The sequence below is a fragment of the Chaetodon trifascialis genome, chromosome 22, assembly GCF_039877785.1.
Source record: "Chaetodon trifascialis isolate fChaTrf1 chromosome 22, fChaTrf1.hap1, whole genome shotgun sequence".
In the NCBI taxonomy this organism is placed as follows: Eukaryota; Metazoa; Chordata; class Actinopteri; order Chaetodontiformes; family Chaetodontidae; genus Chaetodon; species Chaetodon trifascialis.
The window spans coordinates 14327118-14344274 of NC_092077.1; the positions used below are offsets into that span (position 1 = coordinate 14327118).

Consider the following 17157-nt stretch of genomic DNA (forward strand, 5'->3'; position numbering starts at 1 on the left):
TGTGTTTAATTAGCTGCAGTGAGGGACAAGAGAGCGGTGAGGGGAGAAGAGCAGTGTAACTGGCTGTCTAATTATCGGCTCCCCCGTCGGGCAGGTGCTCTTGTATGAGCCGGGCCGACGAGGTCGCGCTAAGCTTGGGGCCACACAGCGCCTCTGATTCACCTCTTATTGAAAAGTTCTCGGGCCAGGAATGCCTAACTCAGCCATGATGACCATTCTTGTTCAAAAAACAATCCTCCCTGATGCCCACATCCCGACAGTAACATGTGGTGAGGATGGATCTGTCCTGGCCCTGAACAGTCAGTTGATTATAATTGTGTTGTCAGAGGATTCAGTCAACCCAGTTTCTCTTCTTGCAGCCGAGCATTAAAGCCTTGTTTACTTTAGCTTCCATTTGATTAACAGCCTCTTCATATTTATAATGTCTTCTTCCACCTCCAGTGACTCACTTTTTAGGTTGTCCCAGTGCAGCTCTAGAAGGTCTCGCAAAGTTAAAGTTTGCATTGTCTGACATAAATAAGCAGCTGCTCGATTTAAATGCTCTCTGCTGTCTCTTTTCTGGGATGGCTTTGATCAGTTTTTGTGCGGAGGTGGCATAGTTAGACTGGCGCTGGTTCACCTGCAGTGACTCCTACACAAGCTCTTTCACGTAGATAGCACATAGCCACGCATCTGTTTCTCAAGCGTTTTCACGGGGCTGAATCCTGACCAAAGATGAGCCCAAACACCACTGGACACTGGACAATAGCTTAACGACAGTAACTACTCTATGTATTACTCTATGACCGTGATTTTCTTCTCTACTTGCGCAGTACAAATATAAACAAATGCATCCCCTCCGCTACACACAAATCCACAAACAGACCACTTCACAGCACTTGTGCTCATCTTTTCCTCTTCTTGCTGAAGTCAGAATTGAAAGAAAAAAGGAATGAGCTAAATGTTTACAAACGCTGTTATTGTTTCAGTGCTGCCTCAGATCTGCCAACAAACCCGCATCCTTTTCTATTAAGTCAGGACCGTGTTTTAAACAAGCACTCCTGGAGATGCCATTTATTTGGGGCCCATTAAAAACTTGTGGCTGGGATCAGCGCCTGGACCCCAACACCTCGTAAAAACAGCTTTTGGGCTCATCTCCCCTCCCTTTCTCTTCATACTGGAGTTGCATCTACATTTTATTCCACTTAGGTTAAGTTAATAAAGCCTGACAAATTTCCAAACGCCCCCCTAAAATGCTAAAAACTCAAGTGGGGGCAAAAAGACTCCATTACCAACAGTGCAGTGAGGCTCTACTTGTCCATTGCAGACAGAGGTTGTCTATTGATTCGTTTGATCTTTAAAAACCACTGCTGACCCAACTGCATGCACGCATTCAGACGCACACCGCAGTTTGCTGCAGCAGCTGAATAATTCTGCCATCACACGAAAACCGTGTTTCAACCCCACGGACGTTCTCCGCAGCTCGTCAGGGCTTTCATCTCGACGCTGCTTTCATGTGCCATTCTGTGCTCAGCGGTGCACGTTCTCTCAGCGAGTCTTTGACATTAGAGCGCTGCTTGTCATCTCCAAGTCCACATCAGTGTAAATTCACAATCCCACAGTTACAGAACAAATGCCGAGCTCGCCTTAATGTGCTTGATAGGTTTCTAATCTGTTGCAATCACCTTTTCAGGTCTGCTCTTTCTCTCCCATCTGCACTGCTCTTTGGTCCTCATCCTTGCCCTTCATCTCCCTGTCTTCACTCCTTTTCTTGCCCACTGGACGTGTCCTTTCTCCATCTAGCGCTGCTATCCTCTGACACTCTAAATCAAGGTGTCATACATAATGTGCGGCCGGGCCTCGCTATCCACCTCAGTTAATTCTCCTACCCTTGTCGGCTTCTCCTCACTGCCTCCTTTCTTTAATGTCTCGAGCAATAGGAGGCCATTTTGTCACCCCAATTCCAACCCTCCACGATCACCAAAATGTCTACACCCACATACACTCATTATCATCTTAGAAAAGATGAAATCCCAGAACTCTCCCTGTAACCCCCTTCAGACTCACCCTGCTTTTTTTCTTGTAATATCAGTCCCCGGGTTGGTTAAAAAAAGCAGCCTGTTTCCTCGCTGCTTTTCTTAGACTGTACATGCAGCAGAGAGTTTTCTCACAGCGCACTGTATTTGACACTTTCTGTTTCTTTCTTGGACTCTGCGTTTGCATGAGAACATGCAGAAGTGCCTTGGAAACTAGAAAAACGGTGTGGAAAATCACATCTGTGCACCTTTGTAAGTAGGAAAGGCTGTGCATGAGAACATAGACATGAATGGCTGAATGATTGAGGAAATTATAGGAATCGAGGGAGGTTTCACACACTTCAGTAAACTGCATGTACTACAGTATACATGTATTTCTGTTTCTGTGGCGATGTGATAAGACTTTAGAAGCAGTGATGTTGTCAAAGGATTAGTTCGCTGGTTTCCAATCCCTGACCCTATTATGATTTTTTCTGTTTATTCCTTTGCCTGTTCTGTTGCCTGATTGCACTCTGTTTAAGGCCACTAACAAGCTGCCAAGAATTTATTAAACAGAAACAGAATCTGGGGAGTTGGACCTTTTCCACTTAGAAAGAAAACACACAGACCTGAACTGTCACACTGTCTGAATGGAAAAGGCAGCATTTAAGGCATTTTAACTGTGTGGCTTTGGGTATTTATTCTATTAGTGTGTTTTTGTATCGCTGTGTTCGTGAGTGAACGAGGGCTCTTCCTGAGCACAGTCTCCTTGGTGATGCTGCGCCTGTGATCATGATTTCTCTCCAGGCTGTAAATCTCAACAAAAGCAGTGAAATTAATGGTCAATGGCTTCATTTTTCTCTCCGCGTGTATGTGCTAGCTTTTGTGTGAACGTGTGCGCCTATGTCTTTATTTGTTTGTACCCTCACAAAAGCCCTAACACACCCCGCCCCTCACATATGCCCCCCCTCTTAGTTGCTGTCACTGGACGTGATTTACTCACTTACACACCTCGTCCTCAACTACTGGACAGGATCATAAAAGTAAGGCTTTGTCGTTGGTGGCTGCTAAGAAAACAGAGATGTTTTTCACCAACCAAAAGGGCAATAAACTGTCTCACAAGAGTAACACACTTGAGTGGTCCCCTCTACGGCGAAAATAGCTCACACAACCCACCTGCCATTCAGTCTCAGTTTTAGTAACAAAATCCGTGTTGATAGTTGACCACGGTATACATCCAGTAAAATCTGTTGGCATGCACCTATTCAACGCTACAGCCGCGACCGCACTGGGCTCAATGCCAACAGTACACTGTGATGAAAATTTTTCTTCTGCCTCTGTTGACCCCAGTAGCAACGAATCATACCACCAGCTGGTCACTGAATATGGCTATTTGCATCAGTTTTCGCACGGTCAAAGTCAGATGCACCAGCAAACAGCACCTTGCCTTCGCCATTTCCTCCGGTCCACCAACACCCTCCACACCTTTACCATCTCGTTTTATTCCAAAGACATAAACCTGTAAAATACACTGTATATAAAATGCATTTCATAATTTAACAAGCAAAGACAACATGGCAAATATTAAACTCAGCCCCTCTTTTGCCATAATGAGCACGGCGTCAGTCTGCGTCGATGATGCGCTGTCTCCACCTTTGACTCCGCATCCCGTCCAGTCCCTCTATTTGACATTAGGACCAAACAACTCTCTGGCCCTGACTAATGTTGACTCACAAGGCACACGCTCCCAGGCCTGCTTAGAATAGCCTCCTGTCTGCTCCACTAGCACACTGGCTAGTGCTCACACAAACATCCTACCACGTGCACTGTGTAGCACACATGCCTCGCTGAAACTAGTGATGCGGATTTTGGGCAATTTCCACCATCGATCGCTGGCTGCAGCGTGCTAATCATAATGAATCAGTAATCAATTAAATGCTAAGAAAATACAATTGCATAAAACACAATTAAAGCAATTGGTATGGGCTGTGTTTGCAGCATGGCAAATTAAAACCATAGTAATGCTGCCATTAGAAATTACAGTGATATTCAGCAAATAATGAAATAAAGTTCCAACATTAAGCGTTATGATTATGCCTAACTTGCAGGCTTTTCTTAAAAACATAAATCACATCAAAGTCACCATGCAAGGCGCTGCTTCATATCAGTGGAACAGGCCTCCACAAAAGGAATGCGTGGATCAAGAAGAAAAAGCTAATGGGCTGAGAAGCACCTTTTTATCCTCGCTGTTCCTGTGCATAGACGACCATTTGTGCCAAATGCTGATCACAGGCTCTCATCAAAGACGGTGCAATTACCCAAGGTGTTCAGCCAAGTGAAACAACATATTTCTGCTATCTGTTGATAAAGTTGTGATCAAATTTTTAACAGAGATTGATTGTTTGCCAATTAGTAGTTAATGCTTTTTTTTTAGTAGACACTGATCAGAGCGATGTCAAGTGTGTAGCCTCTTTGTCAGAAATAGAAAATGTTTCCAACGTGAATGTGTCTTTGCTGTGCTGAAAAGACTGAGTGAGGGGCTTTAGTTGATAAATGGCTGATGCAGTTGAGATTGCGGTGCCTATTGGTCTAGGTCATTTTAATGGAATAACATTTTATTACAGCCATCTTCTGCGCCTCAGTGCATAGTAATTTACAATGAGGAAAAAAAATCTAATTAAGAGATTGCATCAAAATAATTGGGTTTCAAAAAGTCCTACAAACCCTTTTAAGTTGGGAATGAGCTCCTTTCTTAAAGTGAATGGGAAAGAAAGTAGATGATTTTGTTTTCGCCGCTGGTTTAAGCGCTTTGGCCCGTTAAATCCAGTGTCCTCCTGATCACACTGAAAACACATGCGCATGCACATGGCTGCACTGTGGCAGTTATCGTCCCTGCAGTTCCATTTGCGCTGACCTCTTGATCCTCCCATCCTCTCTACCTTCATATTCACCCGTCTCCCTTCCTCAAGTACCCCCAGTGGTCCAGTCCATTACTGATATCAGCACTTCTTATCTGCTGCACTGTGCTACGGCAACATCACACTCTATCTCCCTCACCACCACCACACCCCTTGTGTTGCAGTCCAGGCCATTCACCAATCATGCAGGAGCCATGATGGCCAGGCTATGTATCCCCCGTTCCATCTGTAGCTGGCACTCTTGCATCACATTTGCTCTGCTTACTCCTTTCCTAAGCGCCTTTGCTCTCTCTTCTCCTCTCTCTCACTGCTTTGCCTTCCCCTCTTTTGTAGCTCCAGCACTTCATCTTTTTTCTCTCATTTTGGTTTTATTTTAATCAATGTGTTTTCACTTCCATCTCTTTGTCTTTTTTTCTGTTTTTTTTGTTTCCTCCTTCTCCCTCCCTACTTATCCTCTCATCGTGAGCCTGATTCTACCTTAGTTCCTTTTTGCTTCTCCTTCACTTCTTATATCTTTTTCTTTTAATGTCCCAGAAACACTTTTTTTTTGCATTGCTGTCTACTCTTTGCTTCACACATAGATCTGCCCCTAACTGTTTCTCTGTTCTAAATCTTTCAGTTTTGCTTGTTCCCTAATAACTTCTTTCTAGAAATCTGTCCTCCATTTCTTGGCAAGTCTTTCCTGCATCTCTGTTATATACCACTTTATCTCCAATCCCTTCTTCCCTCCCTCCCCAGGCTCTGTGAGCTGTGGGTAAATAGGTATGTCTAGCCTTGCTTCCTCTTTCAAATAGCCTCATGATTGCTAATGAAGCACACAGACAGAAGGGGGGGGGGGGGGAAACATGATGCGGAGGAGGAAAGGATGGAGGGAAGGAGTGTTTCCCATGGAGACAGGGCCTTCAGTGGCTGGCTAGCTGATTGGCTGATTGATGACCCTGTAGCCATGTTGACTGATTACGATGAAGGAGCCTGTTATACCACAGTGCAGCTTCATAAGTGATCGCATAGCCCCACATAGATGTAGCCTAAGCCCCACCATACTGAGGCAAAGGAAGAATGGCCAAGCTTACAGTCGAATTCCATACTACAGCTTAATGCTTAAGGTAGTGCTTACATCTGTTCATACACATGCTCTCAATCCATCTAACCCATTTACACTATACAATTTGGTGCGACATAGCTCATACCTACTTGTTTTCACTTGTTTGAGTATTCCTCTCACGTGCTTCACGTTGGAGACGATTGGGAAACCACTGCCTGGCTTTGCATAGCTATGCTATCTAAACAACTGCAAGTAAACAGGAGTGGGAGACAAAGGCATGCTGCCTGGGGTATGACTCAGTGTAGTGACAAATGTTCAGAACAGTATGTATTTAGCATGTTTTTGTTTTTGTTTTTATTAAGAGCGCCATTATTGGAAAGTTGCTAGAAGAGAAGCAGACAGGTCTGCACCCAGAATTGAACCTTGCACATACAGTTATGTGTCCACCTCACCCATTTGGCTACCCTGGCACCCCAAAATGGCCACATTAATCGTGAAGCCTGATCTTGCTGTCTCACTCACTTTTCCCTTTATTCTCCTTGCCTTTTTTTTTTTTTTACCTCTCCCGTACTGTGCAGCTCTTAAATCCCCCTTGTTTTGATGTAACCCCACACAAATACAGCTGGCACAAGAAACACACACATACATGGACAAATGCAGACAGACTTGCATATCTGATCTATGTAGCTCATTCCTGCACATGCAGAAAAGGCTCAATATTTAAAAAGCAGGCTGAGTCATCAACAGACATGGCAAGAGAGGGAGGACAGCGAGAGCTGTAGTTGTTTTGATCAAGTCTGATTGTTGCCCAAGTGACCAGTTGTGACAGCCCTGGTACACTGCAGTAGGTTATTTTTACCCTAATTCGATGGCAGTTAGTAGAGGATGATGAAATTCTCTTTTTGGGATAATAGACACATGCAGTTGTGACCACTTGATGTGTTACCACACCCATATCTGGCTCTAGAAATGCTGTTATTGTATTGCAGCTAAGAGTTTTAAGGTTCTCTCAGTACGTCTCTTTGGCCCTTATTGTCTTTATGTCAGATGTCCTTGGTCCCTAAGATCACACACAAAGCCCTGTGTGCTGCCTCTGAATATGTTTTCTATTTGATTTGATTAAATTAGTTTTCTCTGCGCTATATTTTTCTGCTGCACAGCATAATTATGCACCTTTTAATCCAAGTCTACTCTCCTCATTGGAATCATCATATTCACCACAGCCTTGCAATGTAACACAATGTTAGAGGATGTTTACATTGTACATTTACAACAAATAGTTTTGCTCCACAACAATTGTGTTTCCATGCACAAAATATCATCTGAAACAGCTAAATGTAAAAAAAAAAAAAAAAAACTTCTCTCTCCCTCTTCCACTGTCCTCTTTAACCTTCCATCTCTTACTCTATCTGTCTCACTCTCTCCCTCTTTTTGTCACTTCCTAATTTCTCAGAGCTGGACTGTCACCCTCACAAACACACAGATCACAGGCTCTCAGCTCACCGCTACACTCTTTTTGTGGTGCGCCATGTCAACCTTGCTCTCTCCTGTCCCTTCAAACAGTCTCCCTGTTGTACTTCCTCGGTCTCAAATGTTGAAACACTACAGTGTTTGAAAGGCGAACCCTGATATCATTCTTGTGGCCCTCACAGGTAGTCTCCATTTGCCACACTTAATACTGACATGGTTACTGTTACTGGGTAAACTGATGTTGTCAAGTATAGTACTAGGCCGAAGCTTTGGCTGTGTGCACAGGTTTGTGAGTGGACTTGATGATGTCATGTATGTCCAAAGGCTTTTTTCTCTATTAATTTTAATTTACTTTAGAATTGTCCAGATTTACAGAGGTTAATGAGAAGGGAGTATCCATGGTGGACATGATGATTATGGTCTACACGCCTTTAAATTACTCCTTTGGAGTTCTTTTGTAATATTCTTTGTCATATCTCACCCACATGTTGCCCACTCCAAACATGTTATTATATTTTTTGATTATGTGCTCCCAAGGTAATTCACATCACCTTTCTTTCTCTTTCATAATTTAAATCAAGCAGTATCCTGGAATTACTGTCCCCCATTAAGGGAGAGGAGAGAAGTTATAGTAGAAAGAATAGTCCCATATCAGTCCTATATACAGTGGCTACATGTCTATTAACCACTGTGTATGTTGTATGTTATCTTTCTTTGTTAGGCAGAGAACTGTGAGCCTGTATTGTGATTGAGAGGGGTGATATTGTCAAAGATGAAAAATGTACAGTTAACAGCGAGACCCGAATGCATTTGTCACCATAAAAAGCCCCCATACTGATTGATGAAGGCACAACAGCTGGCAATGCAATGAAAAGTGAAATGAGGATCTATATTTTTTGGCAAAGCGCAAGACAGTCTTAACACCCAAACAGTATTTCACCTTAATTTATCACCCTTTTCACTCATTAGATACATGATTAATAACACCAGTTTGTAATGTGGTAATTGAGCAAGGTAACACAATCAGCTTGCATTGTTCAAAGGCATCATGTAATGAACATTTCAATTAACATTAGATGTTATGATAGCACTGCTATACTTGCTTGTGGACATACCATTGCTTAATCTTTTAACATCTTAACACATTTGCAGAACTCAAGAACTTTGATTAAATACATGCTTTTGATCAGCCACACCTTGATGAAGCAACATGACACGCACTGGTGGTGTGCAATTAAAAACTGAACAAACTCTTCTATTACATATAAAGAATATAATAACAGGAGGTGTTGAGAGATTTTAAAAAAAGCACCATCCACTTCTGCACCGTGATTCATTCTGCCTGAGTCATTCAGCACACGTAGGGTTAAAGTATAGCTGCAGCGTCTTACTGCAGTGTCTAAAGCATTTGGCTGATCGTTACAGTATACGCCAGGAGAAGAAGCAAAGGGGAAAAAACATCTCTCTCTAATACTTCCTTTTTTCTTCCAAAAATCCTTTTTATTGCATTTTTATAACATTTGGCACAGTACAAATTCTTGGTGCTTTTACAAGATAAACCTGTAAAGATCGACATTGACCTTTTTTCGGTTTTTGTTAAAGAAAGACTTCTCAGTATAAATATTTTTTTTCTTATCACTGCATTCTCTGTAGCATGGTGTAAAAATCACACAGAATGCCCCTTTTTAAAACAAGACTACCCTCATTTGTCAAAGTCAAGACAGCATCTTGAACAACTCATTGTTTTAAATAGAAGTTACAAGTTAGAAAATAGTTTCAATTTCTTTTTAATATATGTTTCTCTATCACCAGCCCATGGTAGTTTCAATTTGTCCATATATATATTTATTTATAAGCATGTACAACAAGAAATCATCAGTCTTTTTAAGTTTGCACTCTGTACAAAAATGTAGTTCCTGTCCTTTTTTCGTTGTGCATTCTATTGCATGACTTTATGAGGAAATGACCAAGGGGGGCGTGGGACAGGGGTGGATGGGAGCTAGGGACCTAGGGAAAGGTGCTGGATCCTTTTGGGGGGCCTTTTTAAATCTGAGTCTCCTGTACCTTCTCCTTGGTGTGAGTTTTTATGACAAAGGGCTCAGCCATTGCTGTGATGGTGCTGGGCAAGGTTCGAGGCAAAGAGTTCCCAACATTGTTGTCTGTCCATTTAGCCCCATGGCCAGTTGGTTTGTAGGTGTTGTATTTGGGCTTTAGAGTGCTGTAGTCCACCTTGTGGGGGCTGTAGTCCATTTTGTGTGGACTGTAATCAAGTTTCGGTCTCTGACTATGTGGACTAAAGTCAGACTTGAAGGCGCTGTAATCCGTTTTGTGGGGGCTGAAGTCAGTCTTGAAGGCGCTGTAATCAGTTGCAGTCTTATGGGGGGTGTAAGGGTCCTTCAGTTTGTAGGTACTGTCAGTTTTAGACCTCTGGGCACTGTAGTCTGTTTTGGGTTTAGGCTGAGTGCTATAGTCAGGCTTAAATGGGCTGTAGTCAGGTTTAGGTCTTGGATGAGTGCCAAAGTCAGGCTTGAATGGACTGTATTCAGCCTTAGGTTTATGCTGTAAATTGTAGTCCGATTTTAATGGGCTATAGTCATGTTTAGGTTTTGGTTGGGTGCTGTAATCTCGTTTGAATGGACTGAAGTCAGTTTTCTGCCTAGGGTGAGTGCTGTAATCTGGTTTGAAGGGGCTGTAGTCTGTTTTAGTTTTTGGGTGAGTGCCAAAATCTGGTTTGAATGGGCTGTATTCTGCTTTCGGTTTGTGAGTGCTGTAGTCCTGTCTAAATGGGCTATAGTCAGGCTTTGGTCTATGAAGGCTAAAATCTGGTGTAGATTTGTGAGTGCTGTAATCTGGGATGAATTTGTGGCTACTGAAGTCCATATTTGGCTTATATGTTGTATACTCAGCCTTGGGCTTATGAAGGGTGAAATCAGGCTGGGGTTTGTATTCGGCCTTGGGTTTGTGAAAGCTGTAGTCAGTCTTGTGGCTGATAAAGTCCAGTTTGTGTATGCTGTTATGGTCCCGGATTTCAGGCAACGTGAGAGCTGTCTCTTGAGCTGCAGACGCTGGTGGTGGAAGGTCCTCTTCATCCACCTGGATAATCTCCACAGTGCGGGCAGCTGCCACTGTGCTCCTCTGCTGGTGGCGCTTTCTCAATTTGTAGAAGGCGATGAGCATGACAGCAGCCAGCAGTGTCACTGCCACAAAGCAGCCTATTATGATTTTAGTGGTCTTCATCACTTCATCAAGGCTAGGGCCCGACTTGCCTGGCTTGCCAGTGGCACCTTGTGGTCCTGGTGCCACAGATGGCTTAGCTGCACCTGGTGGGCTATCAGTGCTTTGCAGCAGCACAGTTGGTGTGGAGATGAAAACTGGCTGAAAGACGGAAGGAGAGGCAGTTGTAGTTGTTGTCCCTAGGCCTACCCCTCCTCCTCCAGCTACCCCTGCCCCTGCAGCAGCAGCTGTGCTCGTGGTGGTTTTAGTTTTGGGCATCTCGGTGGTTGGCCCCAAGACCTCCACAGTCACTGTGGTAAAGTAACTCAAATTGGATGTATTAAGCTCAGCTGCACTCACATTGAGGTAGGCCGAGGCGTTGGAGTTCCCAGCTGCATTGGACACCATGCAGGTGTAAGTGCCTGTGTCTGCTGCAAGAACATTTGAGAAATTGAGGGTACCATCATTGAGCACTGATATTCTTGGGTGACCAGAGGCATGTGTCAGGATAGTCCCATTGGGTAGGAGCCAGCGCACTGAAGACATTGGGGCTGTGCGGCAGCGAAGGTCTGCCACTCGGCCTGCTGAAATGTTCAAGTCCCTCGGTGCATCAGCAATGAACGGTGCAGAACACTGGACAGCAGCACCCTCACCTCGGTCCACCTCAACCAACTGTCGACCTCTCATGCTGGCAGGTGAGTGACAGCGTCCACAGCAAGTTGAGTTAGTAGGGATGTACTCCCTTAGCCAGCGTGCTAGCCATACAGCCTCACAGCCACAGTTCCAAGGGTTATGGTGGAGATGGAGCTCCACCAGGTACCTGAGCGGGGAGAACAGATCATGTGGCACAGCGCTCAGATTATTATGGGCGAGATTTAGCTCCACCAATGAAGATAGGTCGTCAAAAGCATTGCGCTCTATCACTGTGATTTGTGAGTTCATCACCCATAGCTTTTTCAGTGAACGCAGGCCTTTGAAGGAGCCTGGCTTTATCTCTGGGAAGTGATTTTCAGAGATCTCCAGCTCTTCCAGGCCCTTGAGGGGGCTCAGGTTTGGCATATCACCCCTTACGTTGCACATGCCCAGGTTGAGGTATTTGAGGTTTTGTAGGCCCTCAAAAGCTCCTTCTGAGATGTACTCCAGTTTACGTAACTCTCCCAGGTCCAGTCGCATGAGGGAGGGCACCCGGTTGAAGGCATAGGAGGGGATACTTTCAATGGGGTTGTTCCTCAGCCACAGTTCTCTTAGTTTAGACAGGTACTCAAAGGCCCCACTGGGCACCACTGTCAACCGGTTGTCAAACAGCTCCAGTGTGTTGAGGCTGGTAAGTCCATTGAACGCGCCCACCTCAATCTGCCGTATGGCATTTCGCCCAAGCTGGAGCACCTCAAGGTGGTGCAGGTGGCGGAAGGAGTCAGCCTGCACCGCCTCGATGGCGTTTTCCATTAGATTGAGGTGTCGCGTGTTGGCAGGAATGCCAGGGGGCACACGGGTGAGGCCACGTCGGGTGCACACCACTTTCCCCTGCTGATTACTGCAGGAACACTGCGGTGGACAGCCCTGGGGTCCCTGAGACACCGCCGCCCCCGCCAAGGCCAGGGAGGCGCTGCTCCACACTCGCGCCATCAGGAAGACTACACAGAGCAGGGCGGCTTTCCTGGCACGATGCACAGCTACCCGCCCCAGGAGACTCATGATGTGGCACGTTCATAATTCAGCATCATCTGGGGGGGAGGTTGGGGGGTGTTTGAGGGGGTGTTTGGGGGCTTTGGGGACAGGGGAAGTAGCTGGTCTGCTGGTCGTAGTGTTCAGGGGACCAGAGTAACAAGGTTAAGGGAACTAAAGAGGACAAGGGGAGAATGTGGTTTTTGGGTGCTTGCTGAGGGAAAAGAGGGCTTGACCTATCCTCAATTAAGCAATAGTTTTATTTCCATGAGCTGTGCTCAGGGACAGAAAGAGAGGGGAGGGTAGAAAGGACTGGCTTTTCTGAAATGTGTGTATGAGAAGGACATGATGATAAATTAAGCAACCAAAAACCGTATTACAAGACAGCAGGGAGGGTAGGGTGTTACAAATTGATGCAAAGAGGGGTTGAAACACTAGACACCTACCTCAAGTTATTATTACAGGTCCTTGAACTGAGATATATAGCTTCCCTCCTGTTTGCAACCAGAAAGAGCTGTGGCATTCACATCAGATGTATGTATATCCCAAGAGCAGCAAAGAAAGCCTTTTTATATTTGCTCTGTCAAAACAGGTATCAATGCCAAAGAGCTTAACCAGAGCTATTTTGTAAATCCACACATCCAAAGAGAAAGGTTCGAAGGCCCTTTGTGAGTGTTTTTTTTCTCCCTTGTTGGTCGGAAAAAAGAAAAGGAAAAAAAAAAAAAGATTGCAGATAGGAATCCAGTCAAGCTCCCAAAGCAGCAGTGCTCCCTTGCTCGCTTCTTGCTGTCGGCTCCTCTTCTCTTGCTTGTCCTTGGAATCCGACAGTTGATCCCCCTGCTAGACACCTTATCCCGGTCTCCATAGCACAGGTGACCACACAAACACACATGCACAAATTTTTGTGCACCAAAAGCCAAGACAGAAAGGACCTAAAGAGGGAGGTAGGTGGGGGTGGGATTGAAGAAGGTTGAATGAAAATTCCACAGTCCTTTGCAATGTTCTTTGCCTTTTGTTAGGAGGTTAGGAGGGTAGGTTGACAAACCAGGATAAAAACAGACCCCCCTCCTCTCTGTATTCCTCTGTTCACTTTTTAGTGGTCAATCAGTTGGTCGGTTGGTCAGTCTGACAGCCCTTCACCCTCTCTCACTCTCTTCCCCTTGCTCCTCCACTCAATGTGGCGTCGTGTACACTTGGATTTTCTTTTTTTCTTTTTCTTTTTTGCTCCAGGAACGCTCGATGGTGCTTGAAAAGGCTAGGCGACACACACTGCCTTCATTAGCTTTTCCCTCCTCTTAACTAGCCACACGCTCCATCCTCGGCAGCCGCGGCGGCGACAGCAGCAATTGCAAACGCACACACACCATCCCTGCGAAGCACACAGCAGCAGTAGCGAGCACACACAGCAGCAGCTGCAGCCTGCCTTCCTTGCACTTCCCAATAATCCGTCAATTTCTTCAGCGAAGGAGTGGAGTGGGGGATGGAAGGGGGTGCTGGGAGGAGTGGGGTTGTTGTAGCTGGGCTGATCGAGGTGGGTTAGAGGGAGGAGGGGTGGTGCGCAGTTTCTCCTTCCTCTCTCTGGCTTGTTTCTTTTTTCTTCTTGTTTTCCAGTTCTTTTTTTTCTCCTCCTCTCCTCGTGGTGATCAGCACCCCCTCGCTAATGCAGCGTCCGACTGGGGAGAGGAGCAGGACAGGGAAGGCAAGCGCTGGCTGAGCGCGCGGCTTACAGGCGTGACGTTAACAGTAGCGTCGATGTGGAAAGGATCTGTTGTAGCAGCAAAAGAGAGAGCGTGCGTCGGCTTGGATCCCTCTCTCTCCCTCACTCTCTCTCTCTCTCTCTCTCTCTCTCTCTCTCTCTCTCTCCCTCTCCCTCTCCCCCTGTCTCTCTCTCACTTTCACTCTCTTTCTCTCTCTTGCTCTCCCTGCCTCCCTCCTGCTCTCTCTGCAGTGTCCTAAGGTAGTTGGGTGAGCTCAAAGCACTCAGACCTTTTTAGAGATCTACCTCTTCAAAAACCAGTTTGCTCCTGCTGTCCTCCACTCTCTTTTTTAATGTTCACAGTCTCTTGTTCTGTGGCTTTCTGGGGCTTTGTGTGGCTTAGGGGAATAGACAGGCTGTCCAAGTAAAAAGCAGAGATGGACAGTGGCATCCCCACAGCAACCACATTTTAACCCCCTCCTCTCCTGCAATAATCCAGCCCCTCCAACGAGTCTGGCAAAGCTTCCCAGCGTTTCTGTGGTGGGAAAGGCAGGCAGATGGGACACTGTTTCTCCCACTCTCTTGCTTCCTCTCGTGCTCATGATCCCCCCCCCCCCTTCCCTTCTCTCTCGGTTTATCTTTGATTTTCTTGCACTTTATCTCCCTTAACTCTCACTCTTTTCGTTTTGTCCTTTAGTGGAAAAATGGGGAAACATGAATGGACTGCTGACGCATCCTGCTCTGAGCAGTGCTTTAGTTTGATGCAGTGTGTTTTTGTGCATTAACCCAACACCCCCCCCCCCCCCACACACACACACACACACACACACACTCAACTCCCACCCTTCTTTGCTCATTCTTCGTCTGTCACTTTGTCACTTTACTTGCAATGGAACTAAAAGTTTAGATATTCCTTTTAATACTGAAAAGTGCAATATATGATGTAAACAAACAAAACAGCAATATTTTCTGCTTTTTTTTCCCCACTCTCCATCCCCCGTCCATCATGTACGCCTTTACAGGTAGTTAGAACAGTCTAAACAGGCAGGCCTTAACCCTCAATTTGAGCACAAACTGTCGCCTCAAGAAGCACACAACCATAAAGGTCATGTTGAGAAAGGCGAACAGGAGAAAACAAGACATGCTTTACCTTCCTGCCGCAGGAGAAAAGGCAAAACCAACACATCCTACTGTCCCATCACCGCTCTATCTCCAATGATTTGTACAAGCCTCATGTCCATTAAACTAGGAAGCAGTGTGGATAATTGATGGTTGGTAAAGCTAGCTGTGACAGTGCTGCTAGGTGTGTGTTCTGTCTGAGCTAGAGAGTAAGCGTGTGAAAGAGAGAGGGTGGAGAGAAAGCACGCCAGCTCGAAAAGGTCACACTGCCTGTAGCGCAGTATGTTATTCCCACCGGCACAGGAGTATAGAGCCAACTCCTATATTATACACACACATACACACACACACACACACACACACACACACACACACACACACACACACACACACACACACACACACACACACACACACACACACACACAGACTTTCCCCTTGACTTCACTGCAGTTGAATACGAATTGGCTTCAATGAAGCACATGTAACAGCAAGGTGGCAGCCACGGGAGTATAGGGGGGATTTTCCTTTGTTAAGAAAGAGGCCATTTCCTTTCCTTTCCACAGGGATTCCCTAGCATCGCATGTGGATGGTGATATCAAAGGTGCACTGCACTGCTGCATCGTCCTCACTGCATTCTGTGAGCAAGTGAAAACACAAGATAATGCAGCAATATATTCAAGCAGGCATCAAAAAGCAGGTTGTAATACAAATGCAGGATGTGCGGCAGATGCTCTGCTCAAAACAGCATCAACATTTCATTGATCTGTTGTCAGTTAAGCCAGCTGCAAATGAAGGCTTGTGGTTCTCACTGTGATTACTGATGACAAAAATCAGATGTAGTACAGTGTGCATACTGGCTCTGCTAGCTTTGTTTGTCTGTCAGATGGTGCCTGTGAACTGTTCTGTAGGTGTGGTGTGCCACCATTTGATGAGCAAGTGACCCAGAATGAGTTCAGGTTGTGTTTTACCCACCAAGCACAGTGCATCCCAGACTACTATCTAACTGAAATCATCCGTTGACCCGTAATATACCAACGCTGCCAGGGTAGCTCTCTCATTTTGGCTCTCACCCTGTTTATTTCGCTCTTTTCTGTCTTTTCTATTCCCATTCTATTTTTGTCTGTCAGTGGACACTCTGCTTTCTCACCGCTGATGGAGCCTGGGTCATGGCCTGCCAAACTCTGTAATGCTCCACTGACCAAATGTGGTCAACCCCTTGCGTTATAGTTTGATCCTGGCCCGGAATGGCCAACATAGCTTGATGGTCAGCCAAAATCTGTGATCACAACAAGGTTTTCTCAAGGTCCGGCATGGGTGTGTGTGTGTGTGTGTGTGTGTGTGTGTGTAGCTCACACTGCATTCCTGACACTGGCAAAGAGGTGAACCAGAAAAGCCTTTTCCATGCTTGGTGCCGTTTTTTGGTGGTGTACCTGAATTTCAAGTTGAATCTGATTTGGTGGTTTAGGCCAATGCTGAACTTGCAAACCTGGCTAAAATGCTTCATTTGGAGTGTGTTTCGATGTTTGGGTTATGCCAGTATATCCAACCACTATCTTGACAAGAAAAGTGTTGTCAGGCCTTACCTCCAGGACTCGCTGACCGGTGACAGCTTGATGAGCTGTCAGATTTGTGGGACCTTCATGCGGTCATGCCAGCCCCATGCCCCTGCTGTGTGACCTCTGCCCTCCCTGCTTCACCCAAGGCTTTATGGAGCCACCCCCTGCACCAGGCCAGGAGGACACTGGATGTAGTTCGGGGGTACCGCATGACCTACTTTGGTGCGGCTTGTCCGCCAGTCAGCCAGCATGCTCAACGGGTATATGCAAACATTACAGAACCCATCCCCTGAGGTGAATGCTAGCAAATCTGGGCTGCGGCCAGTCACATGTAGGTCAGCAGCCTGTGAGTGTTTGCATGCGTGTGCGTGTCAGTAGTTCCATTTGGGTAAATGGCCCGCAGTCTGGTACAGCAGCAATGACAATCAGAGTTGAGGAATCCACACTTCAATGAAAGATCTAATGGTAATGACACTGC

The 17157-nt window shown here is 45.7% G+C and overlaps 2 protein-coding genes across 2 annotated transcripts in view; one reads left to right on the forward strand and one right to left on the reverse strand.

Moving 5' to 3' along the window:
* snd1 (staphylococcal nuclease and tudor domain containing 1) overlaps positions 1-17157 on the forward strand; it is a 167314-nt gene that overhangs the window by 64759 nt on the left and 85398 nt on the right.
* On the reverse strand, positions 4746-14066 carry lrrc4.1 (leucine rich repeat containing 4.1). Its single transcript, XM_070991885.1, has one exon. The coding sequence runs from the start codon at positions 12333-12335 to the stop codon at positions 9471-9473; it is 2865 nt and encodes a 954-aa protein (XP_070847986.1). The 5' UTR covers positions 12336-14066; the 3' UTR covers positions 4746-9470.

Coding starts and splice junctions, on each gene's coding strand:
- lrrc4.1 (XM_070991885.1), bottom strand. CDS start 12,335: ATGAGTCTCCTGGGGCGGGTAGCTGTGCATCGTGCCAGGAAAGCCGCC.